Raw genomic sequence first — 23699 nt, forward strand, 5'->3', positions numbered from 1 at the left:
GAACCGGGGCTTATCTCCTCGTCATATACCTGAAAAACAACTGTCCGGCACTTCTAAAGATTTTAAACACGTAGTTAGAACATAGTCTGTAAATAAAAAGAGTTAGAAACAGAGTCCGGTCATTTCCCCCGGAGCCTGTGGCAGTAAGAAGCCCGGAACCCGGCAGCCGCTGATACAGGGGAGGAGGACAGCAGAGCAGAACAGCGCTTCGTCTTCTGATTTCTGATTGGTTGACCTCTCACCCCACCACCCACCAGCCCCTCCCCCTCTGCCCCTCCCCCCACAGCTACAAGTGCAAATTATTTTTGCAACACATCAGTGCAAGAAGTGTTGCAAAAGTCAAGCGCGCAGATTCGTCACTTTGCAATGTGAGAAAGCTCATTCGTGAAGTTACAGGGACCGATTCGAGAGGTTGTAATCACTGAGTTGTGGTTGTAAATATCAATCTGCACGTGTGAATATTTTTTACAAGTGAAAAATGAAACATACAAGTTCACATTTTTGATCCGCAAGTACTCAATTCGTATTCTGCAGGTTTTCAAATCAAGTGTACAAGCTCGTGCATTTTGTAACATATCTACCTTTTGTGGTCATTTTGTAACACGTAGCCTCTGCAAGAAATCGCTTGTGCGTATTTACGCACAAGTCAAACCGCAGTGTTACATTAAAGGTGACATATCAGGCTTTTTTCATCAACATATATTGGTCTAAGAGGTCCCCAAAACATGTCTTTAAAGTTTATGCTCAAAAAAACACTTTGAAATCAGATTTTGGTCTGCCTGAAAAACCCTCTTCTTCAGTCCTCCTCAGAACAGTCTGTTTTCCCTCTGACCACGCCCCCTCATGAAGTGGGTGTGGCCTCGGCTCTCCAGCACGTTGATCTAATGTTTACATGTTGGCTGAATATACACGGCTGCTCACAGACCCGCGTTACTTCAACCCTCTGAATCTGATCCAGAATCTGATCCTGACGGAGAGGCGCCTGCAGCAGGACCTTTCTGAACCATTGGTCACAGATTTAGTGTTTCTTGTTGTTTTATTTGTCAGTATGTCGACGTGTGTCTTGGTACACAGCTATGAACATGTAGCTATGTGGCTATGCTAACTAGTGCTAGCACTTATCCATGATAAATAAAAATCATCCACTAGATCTTCAAATCTGCAGACGTGGGGAGTCAAACCGACCTTTGTGTTTATTAAGACAGCCTACAACTAGCATGCCTCCCTCCTAAGCTCCTTGTTAGCACACATGTGTGCAGGGAATGAAAAACGGAGGAGGGGTTGAGTTGTATTTTATACAGTCTATGGGCTGAACAAGCTCCGAGCTCTGACTTCCTGTTACAGACCGGATGGCGTTGTGACGTATGAAAAACACTGAAAACTGAAACGGCTGGTTTCAGCACACATTTACAGAAAGGTGGAGAAATCAGAACAGGGGCAGAATGGAGTCTTTTACTTATTGGTGGGTTTGTAGACAGGGACACAGATTTCAGGGAGAGAACCATTAAGAAGTCAATTTTGCATGATATGTCACCTTTAATGATGAATAACTCAGGACGTGCCGACAGGTTTTGATCTCATGTGAATAAATGTTCTTCGTTTTAAAATGGTCAGCTGCCACACGCACGCACGCACGCACGCACGCACGCACGCACGCACGCACGCACGCACGCACGCACGCACGCACGCACGCACACACGCACGCACACACACACACACACACACACACACACACACACACACACACGGTAAGTCCTGTCATTAATCAAGTCTTTCTAAAACAAACCCAACCTATTGCTAAAGTTTAATTCAGTTTCCTCTGGTGAATTTACATATTTGAGTTTTTCTGTTTAAATCACCAACAATATTTTCTATAGAGTTACCTGTACACACATGGGAGTGTTCATAAGTACTGAAAGCTTCATAGATTTTTAAAGTAAATCGATGAAGAAGACACACATCTGTTATAGGACGACATCAGCTGACAGCTTGCGCTGCTCAACATCACTTCAAAGGCATTTTGCAGGATTGATAGAGACCGAAACGTAAAATACATTTCAGGTGTCATATCTAATTTAACAATCTAAATATGAATCTGTTATCCTCTGTATGTCTATCTGAAAATGCACTGTACTAATACGTGCTAATTCTCTGCCACAGACAGATTTACTTTGCTGCACCGGGCTCCACCCCTGCTTCAGCACCCCTAAGTAAGGTCTAACAACACCCATGTAAAAAAAAACAATACCTCACTGTAATAACTGTTAGTATTGTACTTGGGTGAATGTTAGTTGATTTCCAGTTTACCTTTGCTTGTTTAATCATGTTTTTTTATATTACATTATACTGTCACATTTAAACTCTGGAGATCAGAAACAACATTTTCTGCTATGCCTCAGCCATAGGAATCTAAAAAAACAGGCAAACAATCAAACACAATCTGAAAAATAAAGGCATACAAGGGTACACTCTGACCTGCAGCTTAACTTTATGATTCTGATTATCAGACCTTATGTTGAGCCAGAAGCCAACGCCTTTTTTGGCTTCAAAGATAGATTTAGACTCAGTTAAACTTTCTTTGACTATCAGGGTAAAGGAATAGATGACTGACTCATGGTTCTTGACTTTGTATATCCAAGTTAACTAGTCCTTAAAAAACATAAGGGTTTGTAATCCATTAAATATTTGCTGCAAGTTCTTTTTTGGTTCATAAAGTTTCAAAGCAGATGATTTATTAGCTTCAGGGATGTATTTATAGTCCAACTGTAGTTCAAAGGTCTGATTTATTGGAGCATAAGGCTGAGTTCCTGTCAGGCGTGAATGGATCAAATTCACAAAATGCTGTAATACTTTATTTTGTACAAACGTTGTAATGTAATGCAAGTTAATATTTGTTTTATATAAAGATAATTAATTGCATAAATAATGGTGTCATTAAAAACTACAGATTTTGCAGCAGCAGCTAAGGCACAATCTGCAACAGCTGCAGGATTGTTTTACACTTTGTACAAAACAAGGATTGACATGGTCTGACTTTAGCAAAATGTACCTCAAATGAAACTAATTCATTAATTAATAAAATACAATGTATTTCATATGGTCTATTTTTTTGCCATGATGGTCTTCATGTTGCCCCTGAGAAGAAAATGTGCTCTGTTTGAAAAAAATCATTCATATTGAGAAGGGTTTGCTGTATCATGAGTTTAGGAGTAACTGTATGTAGAAAAAAATGATGTGTACAAATTTTCATTTTTATGACGCATTGGTAGTTGCCTGAACAGCAAATTACTGTCTGTCTTATTGTGTGGTGTAGGTATTATGCTGTGCTTAGAATTTAGAATGCTGTCTCAAGTATAGGCCAATGCTTGTTTGCAATTGACGGAAAAAAAACCCAACCTGTCAAGCCATGTGTGTATTTGTCTGATCAGGGTCCTTTTTATTACTTGACACACCTTCTTTCTGCTCTCTGCTCTAGTGAGTCAGTTGTGTCTGACATTTGTATTTCCTTCCCCGGAGGTAGGATGCATGGCGCAGGAACAATCTCTGGTGTGTAGACTCAAAAAATTGTGAAGAAGTAAAGAGAAAAACCTCAACTGAGTGCAGTAGAAAAAGCTGATCAGTGCTTTGCCGTTCGGCCAAACAAACTGTAAAGTTAAATTGTTGATTCTAAATTGATTCTTACTTCAAATATCTTTGAACATTTCTCTCTGTAGGCAAGGTTATTGGACGGCCCAGCTACAGCTTGTGTCTACCTCCGTGACTTCAATAACTGAAGGAATCTCTGCTTTCCACACACTTCATACGAATACAAAAACATAATGGAGGACCAAGACTTCAATAAAGCACCTTCACCTTCAGGTATTTGCTCTATGTTCACATGTTTTTAAGAGGGACAAAGGACCAATTTTACATGCATTCAAATTATTTTGGCAAGATATTAGAGACATTATTTTTGTAAACTGCTTTTTTATTGTCTTTACTGCAGTTTCTTTAAGTTCATAGACAACTGGAAAGGCAAGTTAATCATTACAACGCTGTAAAGTAAAGTTCAACGAGTAAGCCAAAACCTTGATATGATTCAGATATGAGTTACAAGTACACACATTAAATTGTTAATGATTGACCCTCTTGTAATAAAACAATTGTGTTATAGTTCAGAGTATTACAACTAAACCAGATGTTTCAAAATTTTTAGATAAGTAAAGAGCTGATTAAGAGACACTTTCCCAAGCGAGTTGCCTTCAGGCAATGCATGATGAATTGTCACAAGTAGAGGCAGTGCAATTTATTGCAGCATAATAGACATGTGGAGAGAACATGCATCCTCTATTTGATTAATTAACAAACAAATCAGTAAAAAAAATCACTGTTGTTATGCAGCTTATCACACCCGAGCACTCAACTTGATTTATCCCCCTACCCGGGCAATGTTCATACACATTTTTGCCAATACATGTCCATGATTCCTCTGTGACTTTTTCATGTCTTTAAGGTAAATTCAAATGACCATACACTCTCTGAAACATGAGTTTATGAAAAATATGATTAAATATCTGATCTGGATTTAAAAATCTGAGTATATACAAACTAAAATGTATGACAAGCCAGGCTACCTGCACCGTTTTGAAAAAATTTTGACTTTTTAAAACCTTTCTCAGAATACAACAAAGGAAAGTTAGGACATTTTTTGTGCAGCACACTAACAGCAATTTACACAGGAGCGTCATGTTAAAACTATCAACTTGTTAATATTTTTCAACTCTATATATTTCAAGGCTCTCTTTACATATCGTGCAAGTCACCTCATAAGCTTTGTTTGCCTCTGCCAACCATTCACTGGGATTAAAGTAAAAGGAGAAAATATTTACATTGAACATTTTCAACTTATAAAACAAATTACAGAGCAGCTCCTCAGTCATGAGGTGTTGCTTGTTGTAGTGGTGCGCTATGTGGTTATTTAACTTGTGATATTTGATAATTCAACATGTTTTGCCTTGTTGAATACTTCTGCAACCCACTGCTCCCTGTTGCTCTCGTGTCTGTCCGTGCACACAGTTCAATCGTGACTTTTGGATAAAACCAACTGTATAGAGAGAAGGGGGTGTCTTTTTACCCATGTGTATTAAGTAGAGGAATAAGTTTTACTTAGAATATGATGAATATGCCACTGTAGTTATTTTTCATGGGCGCTGGGATTAAATTAAGGGGTGCTTCAGCACAGTAGCTCACAGTAGTAACTGCCAGTATTGTACTTGAGTACATATATATTATACTGTCACATTTAAACTCTGGAGATCAGAAACAACATTTTCTGCTATGCCTCAGCCATAGGAATCTAAAAAAAACAGGCAAACAATCAAACACAATCTGAACAATAAAGGCATACAAGGGTACACTCTGACCTGCAGCTTAACTTTATGATTCTGATTATCAGACCTTATGTTGAGCCAGAAGCCAACGCCTTTTTTGGCTTCAAAGATAGATTTAGACTCAGTTAAACTTTCTTTGACTATCAGGGTAAAGGAATAGATGACTGACTCATGGTTCTTGACTTTGTATATCCAAGTTAACTAGTCCTTAAAAAAACATAAGGGTTTGTAATCCATTAAATATTTGCTGCAAGTTCTTTTTTGGTTCATAAAGTTTCAAAGCAGATGATTCATTAGCTTCAGGGATGTATTTATAGTCCAACTGTAGTTCAAAGGTCTGATTTATTGGAGCATAAGGCTGAGTTCCTGTCAGGCGTGAATGGATCAAATTCACAAAATGCTGTAATACTTTATTTTGTACAAACGTTGTAATGTAATGCAAGTTAATATTTGTTTTATATAAAGATAATTAATTGCATAAATAATGGTGTCATTAAAAACTACAGATTTTGCAGCAGCAGCTAAGGCACAATCTGCAACAGCTGCAGGATTGTTTTACACTTTGTACAAAACAAGGATTGACATGGTCTGACTTTAGCAAAATGTACCTCAAATGAAACTAAGTAACAAACTGTATTTGTCTCTTTAAAATGGTCTGGTAGGTAGGCAGGGGCTGTGCTCCACCCCCTTTACCCCCTTCTTGGTTGCAGCCTCGGATTTGGAGCGCCCATCCAACATGGTCTTTTACAAATCACCATTTGAATATCAGCCAAACTTACCTGATAATCCAATACATAATTTAATACTTTGACGGGCTATCCCTGATAAACATGCTCCCTACTTAAGGCTGATTTATACTTCTGCATCGAATCGAGGGCGTAGCCTATAAATGTGCTATATAAATCTTATCCATTATAATTAATTCAGAAAAAAAAATGCTTAAATATGGTATGACTATAAGAAACCATGAATCCTTGAATCCTTAGACAAACAAACAAACAAAAAACTCATGGTGTTCTGATGGGCAATTCCCAATAAACAGCTCCCTGCCCTAACCCTCAAGGTCTGGGAGCTGTTTTAATTGGATTGAGCTCATTCAACACTTGTTAGGGCCATGGGCAAACAATTAAGTATAATTTAAATTAAATAACTTCAATAACTTCAAAACACGAAACAAAAACTCAACAAACAGAACTAATTTGTGTTCCCTTTGACACCGGGATGATCTTATAATAATGATGATTTGGCCCTGCTCTCGCTGCTGGGGGAGGGAGGATGGCACTTCCCCTTAACTTCATAATAATACAGTTCTTCAATTAAGTGCAATCATTACTATTGGGTTAAATATGATAATTATTTTCTTTTTTTAAATAATTATGGTGATGGTGATAATTATAATAATTAATTTGATTTATGTATGTATTCTGTACTGTTCTTTTTAACCTCCACCACCAGAGAACCATCCAGAATTATTTCTCTGCTTCACCCCCCCCCACACACACACACACACACAGACAAATCACATACTTACATCATATCAACATACCATACATATTATACCACCTACTTATCAGACTGTTTGAAAGTTTGAAAACTGTGCGTGTCACCATTGTAATTGTCTTTCAATTGTATTTAGCTTGTCTTTGTCTTTTGTCTTGCAAAAAGTAATGTTGCTCCTCTCTGCTTTGAAATCTGATTGTAGATCCCTTCTAGCTGAACATTTTATTATTTTTCCAGAGTTACAACAGACATAATTTTCTTTTGCTATGACGTTTCTTTATCAAAGACAGATGATAAGTCTGTCTCTTACTTTCTTATCTTCTTAGCCAATCATGCAAGGTTCAATACTTTCTCAACTTACAGTTCAAGCTTGTGAAATGAGTCAAATGTTATGAACTGTGAATTATGTTATTAATTGTTTTTTTGTTTTTGTTTTTTATTATATGACAGCATCTGCACCCCAAGTTCTGCTTTTGGGGAAAGAGGAAGATAAAAAGACAGAGCTTTTCAACTTTATAATAGGAAATATTCAACCCTGGGAAAGCTATTTGCCAAAGCCTTTTGCACAGATGTCTTCGGTGGAAGATGGAAAAAGGAGAGGAAAGCCTCTAAAAGTAGTAAAAACTCCAGATGTTTTCAGTCTGTCTGTGGAGAAGCTCAGACGAGAGATGAGGAACGCTGTGAGTCTTTGTCCTCCAGGACCAAATGTTCTGCTGCTGTTAGTGAAACCTTCAAAGTTCACTGAAGAGAACAGACAAACACTAAAGTTCATCCTCAGTCTGTTTGGTCAAGATGCTTTTAAACACTCAGTGATCATCAGCACACATGAGGACGGTCAAACAGACGACTCTTTCAGTCAACTCTGTAGACACTGTGCAGGAAGACACTACAATATGGCTGAGAATAATTACACAATACTAATGGATCAAATCAAGAAAATTATTCACGACAACAAAGGAGACTTCCTCACCCTCACTGAAGAGTTGATCACTCTGAAGTCTGAACACATGAAACCAGCTTTAAACCTGGTCCTGTGGGGGAGGAGAGGAGCAGGGAAGACTTCAGCAGCAAAGGCCATTTTAGGTCAGACTGGTCTTTATTCAGCCTCCAGCTCATCAGAGTGTGTTAAACATCAGGGAGAGGTGTGTGGACGTTGGGTTTCCCTGGTGGAGCTTCCTGCTCTGAGTGGAAAACCTCTGGAGACAGTGATGGAGGAATCACTCAGGTGTGTCTCCCTCTGTGATCCTGAAGGTGTCCATGCCTTCATCCTGGTCCTACCTGTGAGTCCTCTCACTGATGAAGACAAGAGAGAGTTAAAGATGATCCAGAACACCTTCAGCTCTCAAGTCAATGACCTCACCATGATTCTGTTCACTGTAGAGTCAGATCCTACAGCTCCAGCTGTTGTTAACTTTCTACAGAAAAACAAGGAAGTTCAGGAGCTCCTTCAGCTCCTTAGCTGTGGAGGAAGATCTTTAGTTCTCAACATCAAGGACAAGCAGCAGATCCCAGAGCTGCTAAAGAAGGTGGAGAAAGTGAGACCTAACAGAGGCAACCCATGCAGCTATACAACAGAGATGTATGCACATGCCCAAAATGAAACGATCAGCAAACTACATGCTAAGTTTGGAATCACTTGTAAGTACAGTACATTTCAATTTATTAATTGCTGCAAAATAAAACAATCTTTCTACTAACTGTTATTTCTATAATAAGAAGCCTGTTCAAGATCATGTTTTGCAGCTTTTACTGTTCAGCCTCCATTTAAAGTAACTCCATCCCTTCTTATTTCACAGGTGATGATGAGAAGCAGAGCTCAGAGGGTCTCAGGATTGTGCTGATCGGGAAGACCGGCTGTGGGAAGAGTTCTTCAGGAAACACCATTCTTGAAAGAAAGGAGTTTAAAGCCAAATCAAGTCAAATATCAGTCACTAAGGACTGTCAGAAAGAACAAGGTGAAGTGGACGGTCGTCCTGTCACTGTGGTCGACACTCCTGGTCTGTTTGACACGACTCTGTCCAATGAAGAGGTTCAAGAAGAGATGATAAAATGCATCAGTCTTCTGGCTCCAGGTCCACATGTCTTCCTGTTGGTGATACAAATCGGAAGATTAACACCTGAGGAGAAGGAGACATTAAAACTGATCAAAGAAGGCTTTGGGAAGGATGCTGAGAAGTTCACCATCATTCTTTTCACTGGAGGAGATTCACTGAATCGTGATAATTTGTCCATTGAAGAATACATAAAAACAGAATGTGATGATTCCTTCAAGAAACTGATCTCTGACTGTAGAGGAAGATACCACGTGTTCAATAACCGTGAGAAACAAAACAGAACTCAGGTCAGTGAGCTGATGGCAAAGATCGACACAATGGTGAAGACAAATGGGGGCAGCTGCTACACCAATGAGATGCTGCAAGAAGCTGAAACTGCTATAAAGAAAGAAATGGAGAGGATCTTAAAGGAGAAAGAAGAGGAGATGAGAAAAGAAAAGGGAGAACTTGAAAGTAAATATTCAAGGGAAATGAAGACAATGGCAAGAAGAATGGAAGAACATAAAGCAGAAATTGAAAATGAGAGAAAGGTGAGAGAAAAAGCACTTGAGGAAAAGGAGAAGAAAATGAACAGGGTACTTGCGGACAGAAGAGAAGAACAAAAACAGAGAGAGGAGGGTGACAGGACAAAAAAAAAACAGGAAGAAATTCAGCGACAGGAGTACAACCAGAAACTTGCAGCTTTAGAGGAAAAATTAAGATCAGCGTCAGAATCAAAGGGAACAGTTGAAAGAGAGCTAAAGGAGAGCAGAGAAGAAAGGAAAAACTGGGAGGTGAAACAAAAAGAATGGTGGGATAAAAGAAATCAAGAGGATGAACAAACAAAGCAGAAGGACCAAGCAATGCATAAGAAGCTTCAAGATGAATATGACCAGGAAAGAGACATTCTTGAAATGAAGAGAAAGGAAGAGGACCAAGAAAGACAAGAACAGGAAAAAAAGGAACAAGAAGACATTGGAGAGAGCCATGCTAAAGAAAAGGAGAAATTGAAGAAGAAATATGATGAGGAAGCCAGAAAGAAAGCTGAAGAGATTAATGAATTTAAAGAGAAATATAAAAACAAAGAAGACCAGCTAGCAAAAAAGCAGAACACAATTGAAAACTTGGTTAAATGTTTAACCACACAGAACGGAAATCATGAAGTCCTCAAATTACTGACAAAACAAAAGCAAGAAGTAAAGCAGGCAAGATCTGATGAGGATAAGAACAAGATGCAGGAAAGACATGAAAAAGAAATAAATGACTTGATACAGGAGCTCTCTGCGACAGTCAATCAATCATGGTGTTGGATTTCATGATAATTGACAGGGATGTCGTACTAAATCAGTCTTATCTTGGCTGATTAGCTTACTGACTGTAATTTGTTAAACACCCTTAGCCTTTATCACTTAAAACATTATTTTTACCTGTAAAAATCAACACTTGAATCCATTTCTGAGAACTGCGATCAAATCTGTTTCCCATTATTGTTTCTAAGTCAACATAGTCTGTTTACCTGAAAGAATGTCTCCAGTGCCTAACTGACTTTATGAAACTTTGGCCGACAGGATAATAGTTTAATCAAAAAACTTTGTTTTCTTTTAAATACAAGTAGCAATAGAAATTTTATTTATAATGCTAATTTCATTACACTTAAGCTCAATCTGCTTTACATGGAGGATACAAACAAAGAAAAACAATAAAAACAGAAAAACAATAGATACACCCAACATATGTATATCAGACACAGCAATAAAACAAACAGCAAGTGTTGCTGCACATGCATCCAGTCACAACAGTCATCGTGTTATTCATACGCTCTGGAAAATTATTACGTTTTTAGTTTTGTTTTAAAAGACAGACAGTTGTGATGGACCTTAAGTCAGCAGAGAGAAGGACTGCAGTAAGGCCCCTTCATTAGATTTTGGTCTGACTCTGGGTACACTTAAAAGTCTTCCACCTGATGACCTAAGGGTCCGGTCGGGTTGTAGACTGTGAGCAAGTCAGAAATGTATTGGGGAGCTGAACCATTGAGTGCTTTATGGACTAATAATAGGATTTTGAAATTGATTATTTCTGTATTGAACGGGGAGCCAGTGAAGTGTCTGAAGAACTGGGGTGATATGTTAAAGTTTTCTCGTGTGTGTCAGGATTCTAGCTGCTGTGCTCTGAATGAGTTGGAGCTGTCCTATGGAGTGTTTGGACAGCCCCACATATGGGGCGTTGCAATAATCTAACCAGGTTGATATGAATACATGGACTAATTTCTCGGCATCAGTTTGGGATATTGTTTTCTAAATAGTAAAATGTTGCTCTTGTTGTATTGGTATGTGAGATTTAAAGTTAAGTTCTGAATCTAAAATTAAACCAAGATTTCTGACTTGGTTATTGTGTATGAAAAAAAAAGATTTAACACAAAGGACATTGTATTTGTTGTATCAGTGGAATAAAAATGTTAAGATGTTCATGAAGATTACCGATGGTGCAGCTAAAAAAAAAGTGTTTTAAAACCGCCTATGTGATGCATGTGTATGATAAAGAATTACAATATAGTTAACAAATACTTTGACATTGTTTTTTAAAAAATGATTTTAAACTGTTCAAACTAGAATAGTGCATCGTCCTTACAAATTGTCATTTATGTAATCTTTTTGATCTTTGGTTTCTGTGTTGATATTTAAAAAAAAAAAAGTTTTACATTGTTTAGTGTGGACTGTTTTTCATATAATAAAATACATAATAAACTAAATAATGAACTGACTAAACTGAGGTCACAGGTTATTTATTTTTTACCTACACTCAAGAGACCATTGAAGGAAATAGGGTGTTTTCCTTAGACACATCAGGAGATAGAAGGCAGCCCAAAATAATCTTCACGCTTCTTCATTTTGACAAAACAAGCTATAGAGGAGTTCCCAAAAGAAGCCCTCATAATTTTAAATGGTGTTTTCTAAGAAAAAACAGCATTATATTACAACATACTTAAGATGTACAAGTTGAATGTGTAACAGAATTGAGTTGTTTAATATCTTTCCAGGATTGACAGAACAAACACTAAAAGAACAACTATCACCTCTCTGTAGTCCGTTTGCAGTCCCTTTCCTCTGGTCCTTTATGATCCAGTTTAATTGTGTTTTCATTCATCTCTGCTCACTCTGTTCTGATATCACTTTATTATTTCACCCTTGACCTCTGACCCTTCATGGACGGATCCATCTGAAGAGGAGAGGGGGGGTAAAGGACGGTCGGTGCCACTCCACCTGCCTCACAGAGTTGGTATTGTTTTGATGATGTTGTAATGGTTTTACCTTTAATAAGATAAAGAGTTAAAAACAAGCTGTAAACTGTCAGAAGGCCGTTTTTATAATGGATGTCTTTCTAACCCCCCCTCCCTACGTTGCTTTGGAGGCTAACGGGCTGAAGCTGACCCGCTCCATGGACCGGTCCGTTTGAAACCTGCCGACCGTTGATTAGCAGAATGCTAACGGCCTCGTTAGTCTGCCGTTAAACAACAGAAGATGGCTTTTAAAGTGATTTTTAATGAGAACTTCAGAAAGAAACAGAAAATCAAGTTTAAACTAACTTTGACTTGGTAAGTTAACTACTTTGGACGGCAGAGACTGAAGCGACGTGAGTCATGGAAACAATCAAGCTAGGTCCGTGACGTCAAACAATCTGTGATCTGCTGCTTGAGAAATGACCAGAGGTGGGTAGAGTCAACCGAAACAGTCCTCAAGTAAAAGTTACTTTACAATGATGTTACTCAAGTAGAAGTAACAGTACTCGTAGAAATAAGTACTTGAGTAAGAGTAAATAAGGACCTAAAAAACAACAACTACTCAAGTAGTGAGTAACTTGTGAGTAGTGTCATATATCAAATTGTATTGTATTGTAAACGCTAATAACAATGTGAAGAGCACACTGCCTTTAATAAAGTGACATAAATAGGAAAAGGCCAAAATGAATGGTGTTAGGCATGGTTTACTTTCAAACATTAAAGAAAGAGGAGCTGCACTGTGCTCAAACTAATGTACCCACTTTCATTTTTTAAAACAAGCTGAAACTTCAAACTGTGTCTGAGATGTGATCACAACTCCAGAACATCAATACTCCAACATTACAATCAAACAGATATCTATGCCTTCCAAGCTTTCTTTTTTAACCTTTTACCTTATTTTCAGTACATCTTACTTAAAAACATAACTTGAAAATACTAAAACAACCTGGAAGTGTTTAAAAAGGCCTGAACTCAGTCCTGAAGAATCTCTCTGAGGTGACTGTTGAGCTTCAGAAGGAGCTGCTTTTATCATTATCTCTTAGAAGTTAGTTTAGATTACTTTAAAACATTTCTAACATGTTTTAAGATTTAATATTAACCAGTGTGATCCTTAGCTTACCTCACTGATAACTAACTATAACATGTTTTTAATATTTAACATTAACCAGTGTGATCCTTAGCTTACCTCACTGATAACTAACTATAACATGTTTTTAAGATTTAATATTAACCAGTATGATCCTTAGCTTACCTCACTGATAACTAACTATAACATGTTTTTAAGATTTAACATTAACCAGTATGATCCTTAGCTTACCTCACTGATAGCTAACCAGGGTTCCCACATGTCCTGGAAAACCTGGAAAATGGGAGAAAAAGTCAAATGTCCTGGAAAATGATTCCAACATGACTGTGTTCGACCTGACAAAGTAAAAAAAAAACACATCCCCATTCAACATTTGTGGCCATTTTTGTCATTCAGTTCTATTTAGGTCAATTAATGCTCTGATCCTCTGATTATTATTATTATTATTTATTTGTTTATTTCAGTAAGGCAGCTTCCTGATTCCTTTGCTGGCTCTTTTGTTTTTTAATTAGCTAATTTTATATTTTTTGAGAAAAGAGAAAACTGAGATGAGAGTTGCCCATCATTGTTACTTGGTTGCACTAATAAAGTGCTTTACATCTGTGGTTGCATTATTCTATAATCAATTTTCCATCATTTTTAAGCATGTAAGAGATGATTTCATGGATAGCCATAGACTGCACGTGTTTCAATGTAGACTTCAACTGAGAGGAACATAGTAGACTATTTAGGAACTCAATTAGGAACTACTACTACATACCAGCTTGATCATCACTGAAAATGTCCTTGAAATGTCCTGGAAAATAATCTCTGGAAAAGAGTGGGAACCCTGACTAACTATAACATGTTTTTAATATTTAATATTAACCAGTATGATCCTTAGCTTACCTCACTGATAACTAACTATAACATGTTTTTAAGATTTAACATTAACCAGTATGATCCTTAGCTTACCTCACTGATAACTAACTATAACATGTTTTAAGATTTAATATTAACCAGTATGATCCTTAGCTTACCTCACTGATAACTAACTATAACATGTTTTTAAGATTTAATATTAACCAGTATGATCCTTAGCTTACCTAACTTACTCACCATGACATGCTCTTTGATTTAATTGTTCTATGTTGAAGCTCCAGATTTCCACCTTTTAGAACAGAGTAAGCAGCTCATAATGTGACTGTTGCTCCTTCTTGTCATTTAGAAGTTCTGAGAGAGTCTGGATGTTGGGTACAGGGTAAACATGTTCCTCCAAAGGGGACTCAGGTATTATGCAGCCTCTCTCCTCAGCTGGTCATGGAGGGGACGGAGCTACTCCTCCGTTCAGTGTGGAGGTTATTTATAGCTCTGGATCAGAAGGAGCTGCATGAGAGATCAGCTGAGTATAAAATAAAATATAAAATGAAGAAATAAAGGAAGGGTAAAAGTAGAGACTGGACAGCCCAATGTAACACAGTAAAAGTAGATATTTTTAACATAAATGTACTTGAGTTGGAGTAAAAAGTACTCTGCAAAACAAATACTCTCAGAAGAACAATTTTTTTTAAAAACTACTCAAGTCCATGTAACGGAGTAAATGTAACTCGTTACTACACACCTCTGGAAATGACTCTACATCACTTTCTACATGATCACCATATGGGCTGTGAAGCTTTTACAAGAGCTAATGTCAACCTTTGAAAGCTTCATCATCACACTTAGAACCACCATGCACACAACTGAACGTGTTTGTGTTCTTTTTGATTTGACAGATGGAGAAAATCCACCAGGACAGATTACAGGAGACCGGATACTAAATTGGGGGTTGCTGAGTCACGTCTGCACGGGCTCCACAAGATGGCACCAGAGACTCAAAGATTGTGATGTGGACCAAACCACTGAGGTGATGTCAACAGCTTTTTACTACATTAGAAACAGGATAAAGAAGTGTTCATCAAAGTGACATCAGCTCAGCAAGAGGTAAATACCAGCAGATAAATAAAGTAGATCCATTTCTATCTGTTTAAGTAGATTACAACGATTTGTTTCAACAGCAGGAGAGAGGTTGATTTCACTTCTCTGTAGCTTATTGAGCTCTTTCATTCCAGGTAGATGAAGCTAGAATCTAAGAGGCACATCATCTTATTTTGGAAGACATTGTAGGAGAATAGAAACATGTATACTTGGTGAGCATTAAACTATACAACAACTCACAAGGGATTCATTTCAAACAGAGTTTATTTTATTCTTCTTAAATAAAATCTTCTTCTTTATTAAAATATGATGTCTGTGGGTCACTTCATCAGACTTGACTTATTTGAGTGTTTGTCAGCTATCACTGCAATAACTACACATCATTATAGAAACTCATAGATATATAAATGTTTGTTTTTTTCATGCTTTCAATCATCTTGTTTTTAATGAGGGTCCATGTAGAGATATAACTGGTAGCAGGTTTAGTTTAAATGACAGTTCTCTTGATTCTCCCCTCATAAACTGATGGAGTTAATGTGTGATTTAGAATATGACGACGGGTTCAGACCTGTAATAAAAAGTGAAGCAGTGTGAAAATACTCTCACAAGTCCTGCCTCACTTTATCTTGACTGAGCAGCAGTGGTCTGTTTGTCTGTTTTAGACTGATATGTGATACCGTGGGGGGGGGACATAATATTTCCCACAGCCAATGAAGAGTCGACATTATCTGACACAACTAATGAAAACAGAGTCCAAGCAGAATCCCTTTCCCCCCTTTCCTTCAATGTTTAGTTTCTTTTTTAACCCTGTTTGTGTCGCAGCAAGAAATTCATCCGGTGAGTAAACTCGACCAAAACTACATCCAGAGAAATAACCAGATGATGAGAGTAATGTTAGAATACCTGTTTGTGTTGATGGGAAGTAGAGTTAATATAAACTCTGCAGGATGTTTAAAATGTGATTTAGATCTGTGACATGTAGTGGGCTTTACTCAGCAGTCTCAATGTGTTGAGGTAAAAGATGAAATCCATCAAATACATGCTCTAAATGTGTTTTAGTCTGAATCTGAAGGTTCTCTTTAGTTTTCACTCTTTAATCTTTGAAATGTTTTTAAAATGAGGTGATCTGATGAGAAGTTAGTGACGAGCATTCAGGAAGAAAATAATCTACTGGACTTCAATCAGATATCAGAGGAGGAGGAAGACTCCCTCTCTGATCTGACATGTTGTATAAAGAGTAAATGTGCAGCAGTGTTACATGTGAGAGACTCACAACAGAAGTCATAACAGAACATTTATAATTATCAGTTATTTATTAGCCTGATTAATTATGCTGCACCAAAGAGATGAGACATGCTTAATGTCTGTAAAGATCTCTCTCTGTGATCAGGTTCACCACCTCACAATAAAGTTATAAAAAGTTGTGAAGGCTTGTGTTGATGTGGAGCAGGAAGTGACACTGTGCTTCATAATCAGTTTAGCAATTTATACATCATGATGTTGTAAAGGTGAGGAGACTGTAAACGTCTATGTCAGCTGGAGAAAGGTTCCTTCTGTTGCTCTATGTAACTGTTCATTGTCTCACTTCATTGGCAGTAATAGTAGACTAAACAAACACTTGAGTGCTCAGTTAGGGAGTGTGATAATATTGTGTAAATGTCTCTGTCCAAGTGGTCCTGTGTTTGCTTCTGTAATGTTGCTTAAAAGGAACTTCTTTACCCCGCTCCTAAACTCTTGATGAAATAATTTGGACTGTGTTGTAACAGGCTGATCGTGGCTTTCTTTGCATTCAACGTGGAACATTATTTTACACAAAGACAGGATTTGAAAATGGAGAGACTCAATGTTACAGATATCTGGAGGGAGGGAGTTCCAGAGGCGGGGGGCAGAGCGGCTGAAGGCTCTGGACCCTATGGTGGTTAAGTGGGTGGGTGGTGTAGTGAGGTTATTGGAAGAAGAAGACCTGAGAGTGTGGCTGGGTGTGTTGATGTGCAGAAGTTCAGAGAGGTATGGAGGAGCGAGGTTATGGAGGGCCTTAGAGGTGAGGAGAAGGATCTTGAAATTGATACGAGTTTTGAACAGGAGCAAGTGAAGCTGCTGAAGGACAGGAGTGATATGATTAATGAACAGAGTTCTGGTGATGATAGGAGCAGCAGAGTTCTGGACCAGTTGGAGTTCATGGGTGGATTTGAGAGGGAGACCAAAGAGGAGGGACTGTAAGATGTAACCAGGGTGTGAACGAGAACTGCAGTACTGTTGGGTGTGAGAGACAGGCGGAGGCGGTTGATGTTACGTAGATGGAAATATGCAGACCAAGTGACATTACTGATGTGAGATTGAAATGATAGTGTGCTGATGAGGATGACACCAAGACTCCTAACCTGGGGGGAGGGAGAAACTGAGGAGTTAATGATGGTAAGTGGGAAACTGTTGGGCTTTGAAATGTTGGATTTTGTGCCAATTAGGAGAACCTCGGTTTATCACTGTTTAATTTGAGAAAGTTGAAGGTGAACCAGGATTTATTTCATTCAGACAGTCAGAGAGGAGAGTGTGTGGGAGAGAGGCAAACAAGCAGCATACAAACACAATACAGGATACATGACTGTAAAACATGACAAGACATGAAATAACATGAACCATAAAATCACATCACAACAAAGTTTATGACCAACAACAACCAGCCATTCATTTAATCATCGTACAGGATACATGAGAATAACACTTGACATGAAGTAACATTTGAACCAACATAAACACTATTCTCATGTTAGGTTTGTTATCCTCAGTAACCAAACTGACCTCCACACTCATCTTTTTCTCTCATTCTCAAACCCTGCTGTTCTTTTCCAGTTGAATCAGTCTCTGATGTTTACAGCAGAGTGACGTCATGGCGACTGCAGCAGCAGGTGAGTCCAGTCAGACTTTAACAGGTAACACTCCTCTCTCTGTTTCAATAGTATACAGACAACAGAGGAGCTTCTTACTCAGATGTTACAACAGGACAGAAACAGGAAACAGTCCTGGAACACCTAATGTCAATGAAACAGTTTAATCATGAGCTGACGTTTTCAGCTCTACATTTATCATTCTAAATACAGAGGTGTCTGATGTATGTTCATATCTTTACTAATAACTGTAATGAAAGTCTATGTTCACCGCTGATAACATTAATCTGTGTCCTTCCAGACACAGATGATCTGTTGCCTCTGAGGCGCAGGAACAGCAAGGAATGGTTACCACCTTACAGTGAGTCAAATTTTAATCCAGTTCATAAGAATACTTGAGTTTACAGTATTTGTGAGAAACATTTCTAGATTATAAAAATCCCTATAATAAAACAGTAATGACACCATAAATTACAAAAATTAAGTTATTTGAATAACTTCTTTTCAATTCCTTGTTTTTCACAGTGTCTGAGCTGAGGGTGGTTCTGCTGGGGAACAGCTGGTCTGAGAGGAGTTCAGTGGGAAACTTAATACTGAGAGTGTCTGAGTTCAACACTGAGGAAGAATCAAACCAGTGTCTCAGAATCAGTGGAACAATAGAGGGAAAAAAAATAGCTGTCATTAACACCCCAGACCTGCTTAAACATGACATCTCTCCAGAACAGCTGACAGATTATACAGAAGACTGTGCACATGCCTCTTATCCTGGACCTCATGTGTTCCTGCTGGTTCTACAGCCTGAAGACTTCACTGACAAACACAAACAGAGTCTCTGCAGAGCACTGGAACATTTCAGTGATCGATCATATGATCATTCACTGGTATTGATTTTATCACCAAGAGAGGAGAGTCCAGGCTTAAAGAAGAAATACAAGGAACACCCTCCATTAAGAGACATGATCAAAAAGTGTAAATACAGACACTTGAAACAGAAACACCTTGACCATTCAGAGCTGTTAACACGTTTTAGTCAAATAGTAAAGGAGAATAGTGGAGAGCATGTCATCTACAAAGCATCTGAGGAAACAACAGCTTCATTACATGACTATCATCAGAGCCTGAAACCAAAGGGAATACTGTCATCTGTTAAAGCCTTTGGTAAGTGCAGAAATAATCCTGATAACAGTGAGAGTCTTCTTCACACAAATCTTTCTTCACTGAATTAGAGAATTAAGCTGAACATTAATGAAGTCATCTCTTCACAGGGTTCTCTGCTGTTGCCAAAGTGAACCACTAACTGAGTCATGAATGACCGTAATGTGATGACGCTAATCCAGCCTTTGTCATAGATAATTTTATTTTGTCTGAAATAACTAAAATAATGTATTCATAACATACTCTGGTTGACTTTTCCAGTTAACAAACAACAAAAAACAGGCTTAAACTTAATAACGTAAATTGCGATCGTAAAACTGTTCCTCTCCTCCATCTAACCCACCCAAACAGAGCAAATCACAGCACCTTTAAAGGTTACCTATCAGCGAGCTTGAGGAGCAGCCAAGCGGCAACCTCCGGTCTCAAACGATGAAGCCCATGCTGAAGTGTTATAAACTGCAATACATCGAGAATCCTCTTGAGGCTGGCTGCAGAAACACCGGAAACCACATAGACATGAATGGGAAAAAGACGATCTTTGCAGCATTAATAAACATGTTTACAGCCTGGTTCAAAAAACAGCTTGGCCCTACGAAGCTAATCTCTCTATCGGCACACACTGTACGGGGTGAATTTATTTCTAATGTGGCGGTTCAGAAGATATTAAAGGTGACATATCATGCAAAATCAACTTTTTAATGGTTCTCTACCTGAAATATGTGTCCCTGTCTACAAACCCCCGAGAATGAAAAAAATCCATTCTGCCCCTGTTCTGATTTCTCCACCTTTCTGTAAATGTGTCTGAAACGAGCCGTTTCAGACTTCCGTGGACTTGTTACGTAACAACAATATCCGGTCCGTGACGCAAGTCAGAGCTCGGAGCTTGTTCAGCCCATAGACTGTATAAAATACAACTCAACCCCTCCTCCGTTTTTCATTACCTGCACACATGTGTGCTAACAAGGAGCTTAGGAGGGAGGCATGCTAGTTGTAGGCTGTCTTAATAAACACAAAGGTCGGTTTGACTCCCCACGTCTGCAGATTTGAAGATCTAGTGGATGATTTGTATTTATCATGGATAAGTGCTAGCGCTAGTTAGCATAGCCACATAGCTACATGTTGTAGCTGTGTACCAAGACACACGTCGACATACTGACAAATAAAACAACAAGAAACACTAAATCTGTGACCAATGGTTCAGAAAAGGTCCCGCTGCCTTTCTGGCAGAGGTCGGTTTGACTCCCCACGTCTGCAGATTTGAAGATCTAGTGGATGATTTGTATTTATCATGGATAAGTGCTAGCGCTAGTTAGCATAGCCACATAGCTACATGTTCATAGCTGTAGCTGTAGCTGTGTAGCAAGACACACGTCGACATACTGACAAATAAAACAACAAGAAACACTAAATCTGTGACCAATCCTTCAGAAAGGTCCTGCTACAGGCGCCTCTCCATCAGGATCAGATTCTGGATCAGATTCAGAGGGTTGAAGTAACGCGATCTCTGAGCAGCCGTGTATATTCAGCCAACATGTAAACATTAGATCAACGTGCTGGAGAGCCGAGGGCACATCCAGGAGGGGGCGTGGTCAGAGAGAAAACAGACTGTTCTGAGGAGGACTGAAGAAGAGGGTTTTTCAGGCAGACCAAAATCTGATTTCAAAGTGTTTTTTGAGCAATACACTTTAAAGACATGTTTTGGGGACCTCTTAGACCAATATATGTTGATGAAAAAGAGCAGAATATGTCACCTTTAATGTCCACCGTTTCGTAACACAACAGAGCACCGAACGAGCGTGATGCATTCACTGCACTGTGGGAAACAACATCACTCTGCCTGTAATCCTTAAGGCTGATTTATACTTCTGCGTTGAATCAACGGCGTACCCTACACGTGCACCTCCTCCAAAATGTAACTCCCCGTAGAGCCGACGCGGACCTCAAGCCCTGTGATTGGTCCGCTCGGCGGCTTTGTCTTTCCTGCATTTACAACACTTCCGGGATCCCGGACATCGGCCGCACATCGGCCGTGTATTTCATCTCCTCCTCTCTATTCTTCATGTAATCATGTCTGTATGATAAACAGCAACATGTATCAGCTGTAGATTAACAGAACACGCTCTGATTCTCTGTGGAAAAGGAAACAGAGATCTTAGCGGGTACGGCAGCAGGCGGCCGGCTATCAGAGAGACCACACTGCCCTCAAGTGTTTAGGAGGAGAATTGCTGCGCGACACGGACACACCGACGCACAAGTATGTGGTGCTCATGTCTGCGTCAGCCCCTGCTGCGTAGGGGAGACGCAGAAGTATAAATCAGCCTTCAGTAATCTTAAAGGGGAGAGCTCAACTCAAAACAATACTCTACTAAACTGATACACAGAATACAATTTGACATATATTTGTTGTAAATTTAAATCAAATTATGGAAATAACCTTAACCTGAGAAAAATAAGAATCTACAAACTAAAACTTCACAATAGTCTAATTTTACACTAAAGACCTGCTTCCTGTTAGCACCGTCAGAAATGATGGATTCAAGAAGTTCATCAGAAACTAAATCCAGAAACTGTCTTCAACTTTCACTCAGGAGCAAAAATCTGACTTTACATTTAAATGAAATAATGATTTGTTATTTATCGTGACAATTATCGATATCGACTGATATGAAATATTTTATTGTGATAACATAATTTTCCATATTGCCCTGCCCTAAGTTGAAGTAGTGAAAGTAGTTGAAGCAGTTGAATGAGTTGAAGGAGTTTATCTCTGTCCATAACTAGTGTTTGAACTCTAAGGAGAGGCTGTCAGCTCTTTTATCTATACCCAGGTTACAAGCCAGACACCAACGGTTATGCAAAATAGAATCCTGACAGCTGGAGACCCTGAGGAGAAACGTACTGTGTTATGTTTTAAATTATACAGTTTACTCTGAATAAGTCAAAGATGCTGTGCTGCTCCTTGAAGACGTGTGATTGTTGTCTGTGATTGGTCACATGATGGAAACACTGCCTGTTTTCATAAGCCTGATCAGGGTTGGATCAGGAAACATGAAGATTAAAGGTTATGGCTCTAGAGTCTTTGTTGACAGAGCAGGTACTGAGGTGTGACATCTAGAGGTTGACAAAATAACTGCCTCAGTCTGCTAAGACTAAGGATAGATTCATATGGTTTGGACACCAACAATCCCTGGATGTAGGACTATACAGCTGACAAGTGGACAGAAGAATAACTCAAGGTCTTCATTTTCTGCATTGAACAGAGCCTCAGACCTCAGGAACAAGCACCTCCACAACCACCACAACCAGCACCGCCAGCATCAGCAGAAGTAATCAACCCCTGCAATCTCCTGCTCCTGGTCAGTGTTACCTATAACTGTTACCCTGCTTTGTCACTCCACACATGGCTATGTAAAATACTTGATTCTGATTGGTCAAAACCCCTTGACAACAGTTATTTATTCTGAAAACAAAGGTGACACTTTAACACTTTAATAATGACTTTAATATTTATAACACTTTAATAATGACTAGTATATTTATAACACTTTAATAATGACTTATATGTTTATAACACTTTAATAATGACTTTAATATTTATAACACTTTAATAATGACTCATATATTTATAACACTTTAATAATGACTTTAATGTTTATAACACTTTAATAATGACTCATATATTTATAACACTTTAATAATGACTTTAATATTTATAACACTTTAATAATGACTCATATGTTTATAACACTTTATTTATGACTTTAATGATTATAACACTTTAATAATGACTCATACAAGCTCTGTTTCATGATTTGGGTTTTTACAGACTTGGATGTGGAAGAAAGAATGATTCGTCATCTACATTTAAGAGATCTGATGGAGTGGAGACTCATCCACCACAGTCTCTTTCACAGACACCTTTACAGCTCTGGTAAGTTCAATTGAACTGAGTCAGAAGTATTCTTGTTTCTTGTTATTATTCTATATTCATTTGGAGAGCACAAAACTGTAGATTGGTGGTTAATGGCTGACCAGTCAGCAGCAGAGAGAAGAGGATACGTGGTAAACAGAGCATACATTAAAAAAAGGTGTTCAAACACACCAAGAGCTGAGTGAGAGAGAAAACAAGCTGAAGCAAACACAAACCACAACACAGCCTGAGCTTCAGCAGAGTTACAGGACTGACAGAGTGAGAAGGAAACACCAACAGAAAAGTTAGGAGAGAGAGGAGCTTATACAGAAGCTGCTGTTATTTTATGAGTCTGTTAAGAATGCCAATGAACAAACACTAATGTTTACACTTTACTGTGAATGAAAATGTTCAGTTTAATGTTAATATTTATAACACTTTAATGATGACTCATATATTTATAACACTTTAATAATGACTTTAATATTTATAACACTTTAATAATGTATTTAATATTTATAACACTT

General features: G+C 38.4%; 2 protein-coding genes and 1 long non-coding RNA gene across 8 annotated transcripts in view; 2 read left to right on the forward strand and 1 right to left on the reverse strand.

Annotated features, from left to right (window-relative positions):
- The first annotated feature begins 2190 nt into the window (after positions 1 to 2190).
- LOC117819075 (GTPase IMAP family member 8-like) lies at positions 2191 to 11521 on the forward strand. Of its 2 annotated transcripts, XM_034692287.1 has the most exons (5): positions 2191 to 2210; positions 3476 to 3546; positions 3714 to 3858; positions 7320 to 8507; positions 8666 to 11521. In XM_034692287.1, exons 3-5 carry the CDS (start codon positions 3819 to 3821, stop codon positions 10219 to 10221), a joined length of 2784 nt encoding a protein of 927 aa, XP_034548178.1. In that variant the 5' UTR covers positions 2191 to 2210; positions 3476 to 3546; positions 3714 to 3818; the 3' UTR covers positions 10222 to 11521. The 2 variants fall into 2 exon arrangements, with proteins under 2 accessions (XP_034548178.1, XP_034548179.1); XM_034692288.1 differs by lacking the exon at positions 2191 to 2210 and having other exon boundaries at positions 3453 to 3546.
- Positions 7370 to 12745, reverse strand: LOC117819085. Of its 2 annotated transcripts, XR_004632450.1 has the most exons (4): positions 12299 to 12745; positions 11976 to 12210; positions 8230 to 8986; positions 7370 to 8162 (listed from the first exon to the last, which is right to left on the reverse strand). It is a non-coding gene; the product is annotated as an uncharacterized LOC117819085 (long non-coding RNA). The 2 variants fall into 2 exon arrangements; XR_004632449.1 differs by having other exon boundaries at positions 8230 to 8955; positions 11976 to 12745.
- LOC117819070 overlaps positions 12119 to 23699 on the forward strand; it is a 134343-nt gene continuing 122762 nt past the window's right edge. Inside the window, exons 1-3 of one of the 4 annotated variants that reach the window (XR_004632437.1) lie at positions 12138 to 12608; positions 15021 to 15151; positions 18073 to 18109. The gene's annotated coding sequence lies outside the window, so the exon portion shown is untranslated. Of the gene's footprint in view, positions 12609 to 15020; positions 15229 to 15356; positions 15554 to 18072; positions 18110 to 23699 lie in introns of those variants that run through there. The other 3 variants (XR_004632431.1, XR_004632436.1, XR_004632438.1) reach the window with 3 other exon arrangements.

This window comes from Notolabrus celidotus, chromosome 9 (genome assembly GCF_009762535.1).
Source record: "Notolabrus celidotus isolate fNotCel1 chromosome 9, fNotCel1.pri, whole genome shotgun sequence".
Classification (NCBI taxonomy): Eukaryota; Metazoa; Chordata; class Actinopteri; order Labriformes; family Labridae; genus Notolabrus; species Notolabrus celidotus.

What these genes read in the sequence shown, in the direction of transcription:
- LOC117819075 (XM_034692287.1), top strand. Translation starts at nt 3,819, where the DNA reads ATGGAGGACCAAGACTTCAATAAAGCACCTTCACCTTCAG. An exon ending in TAAAGCACCTTCACCTTCAG is followed by an intron (nt 3,859 to 7,319) that starts GTATTTGCTCTA and finishes ATTATATGACAG; the next exon opens with CATCTGCACCCCAAGTTCTG. An exon ending in TGCTAAGTTTGGAATCACTT is followed by an intron (nt 8,508 to 8,665) that starts GTAAGTACAGTA and finishes CTTATTTCACAG; the next exon opens with GTGATGATGAGAAGCAGAGC.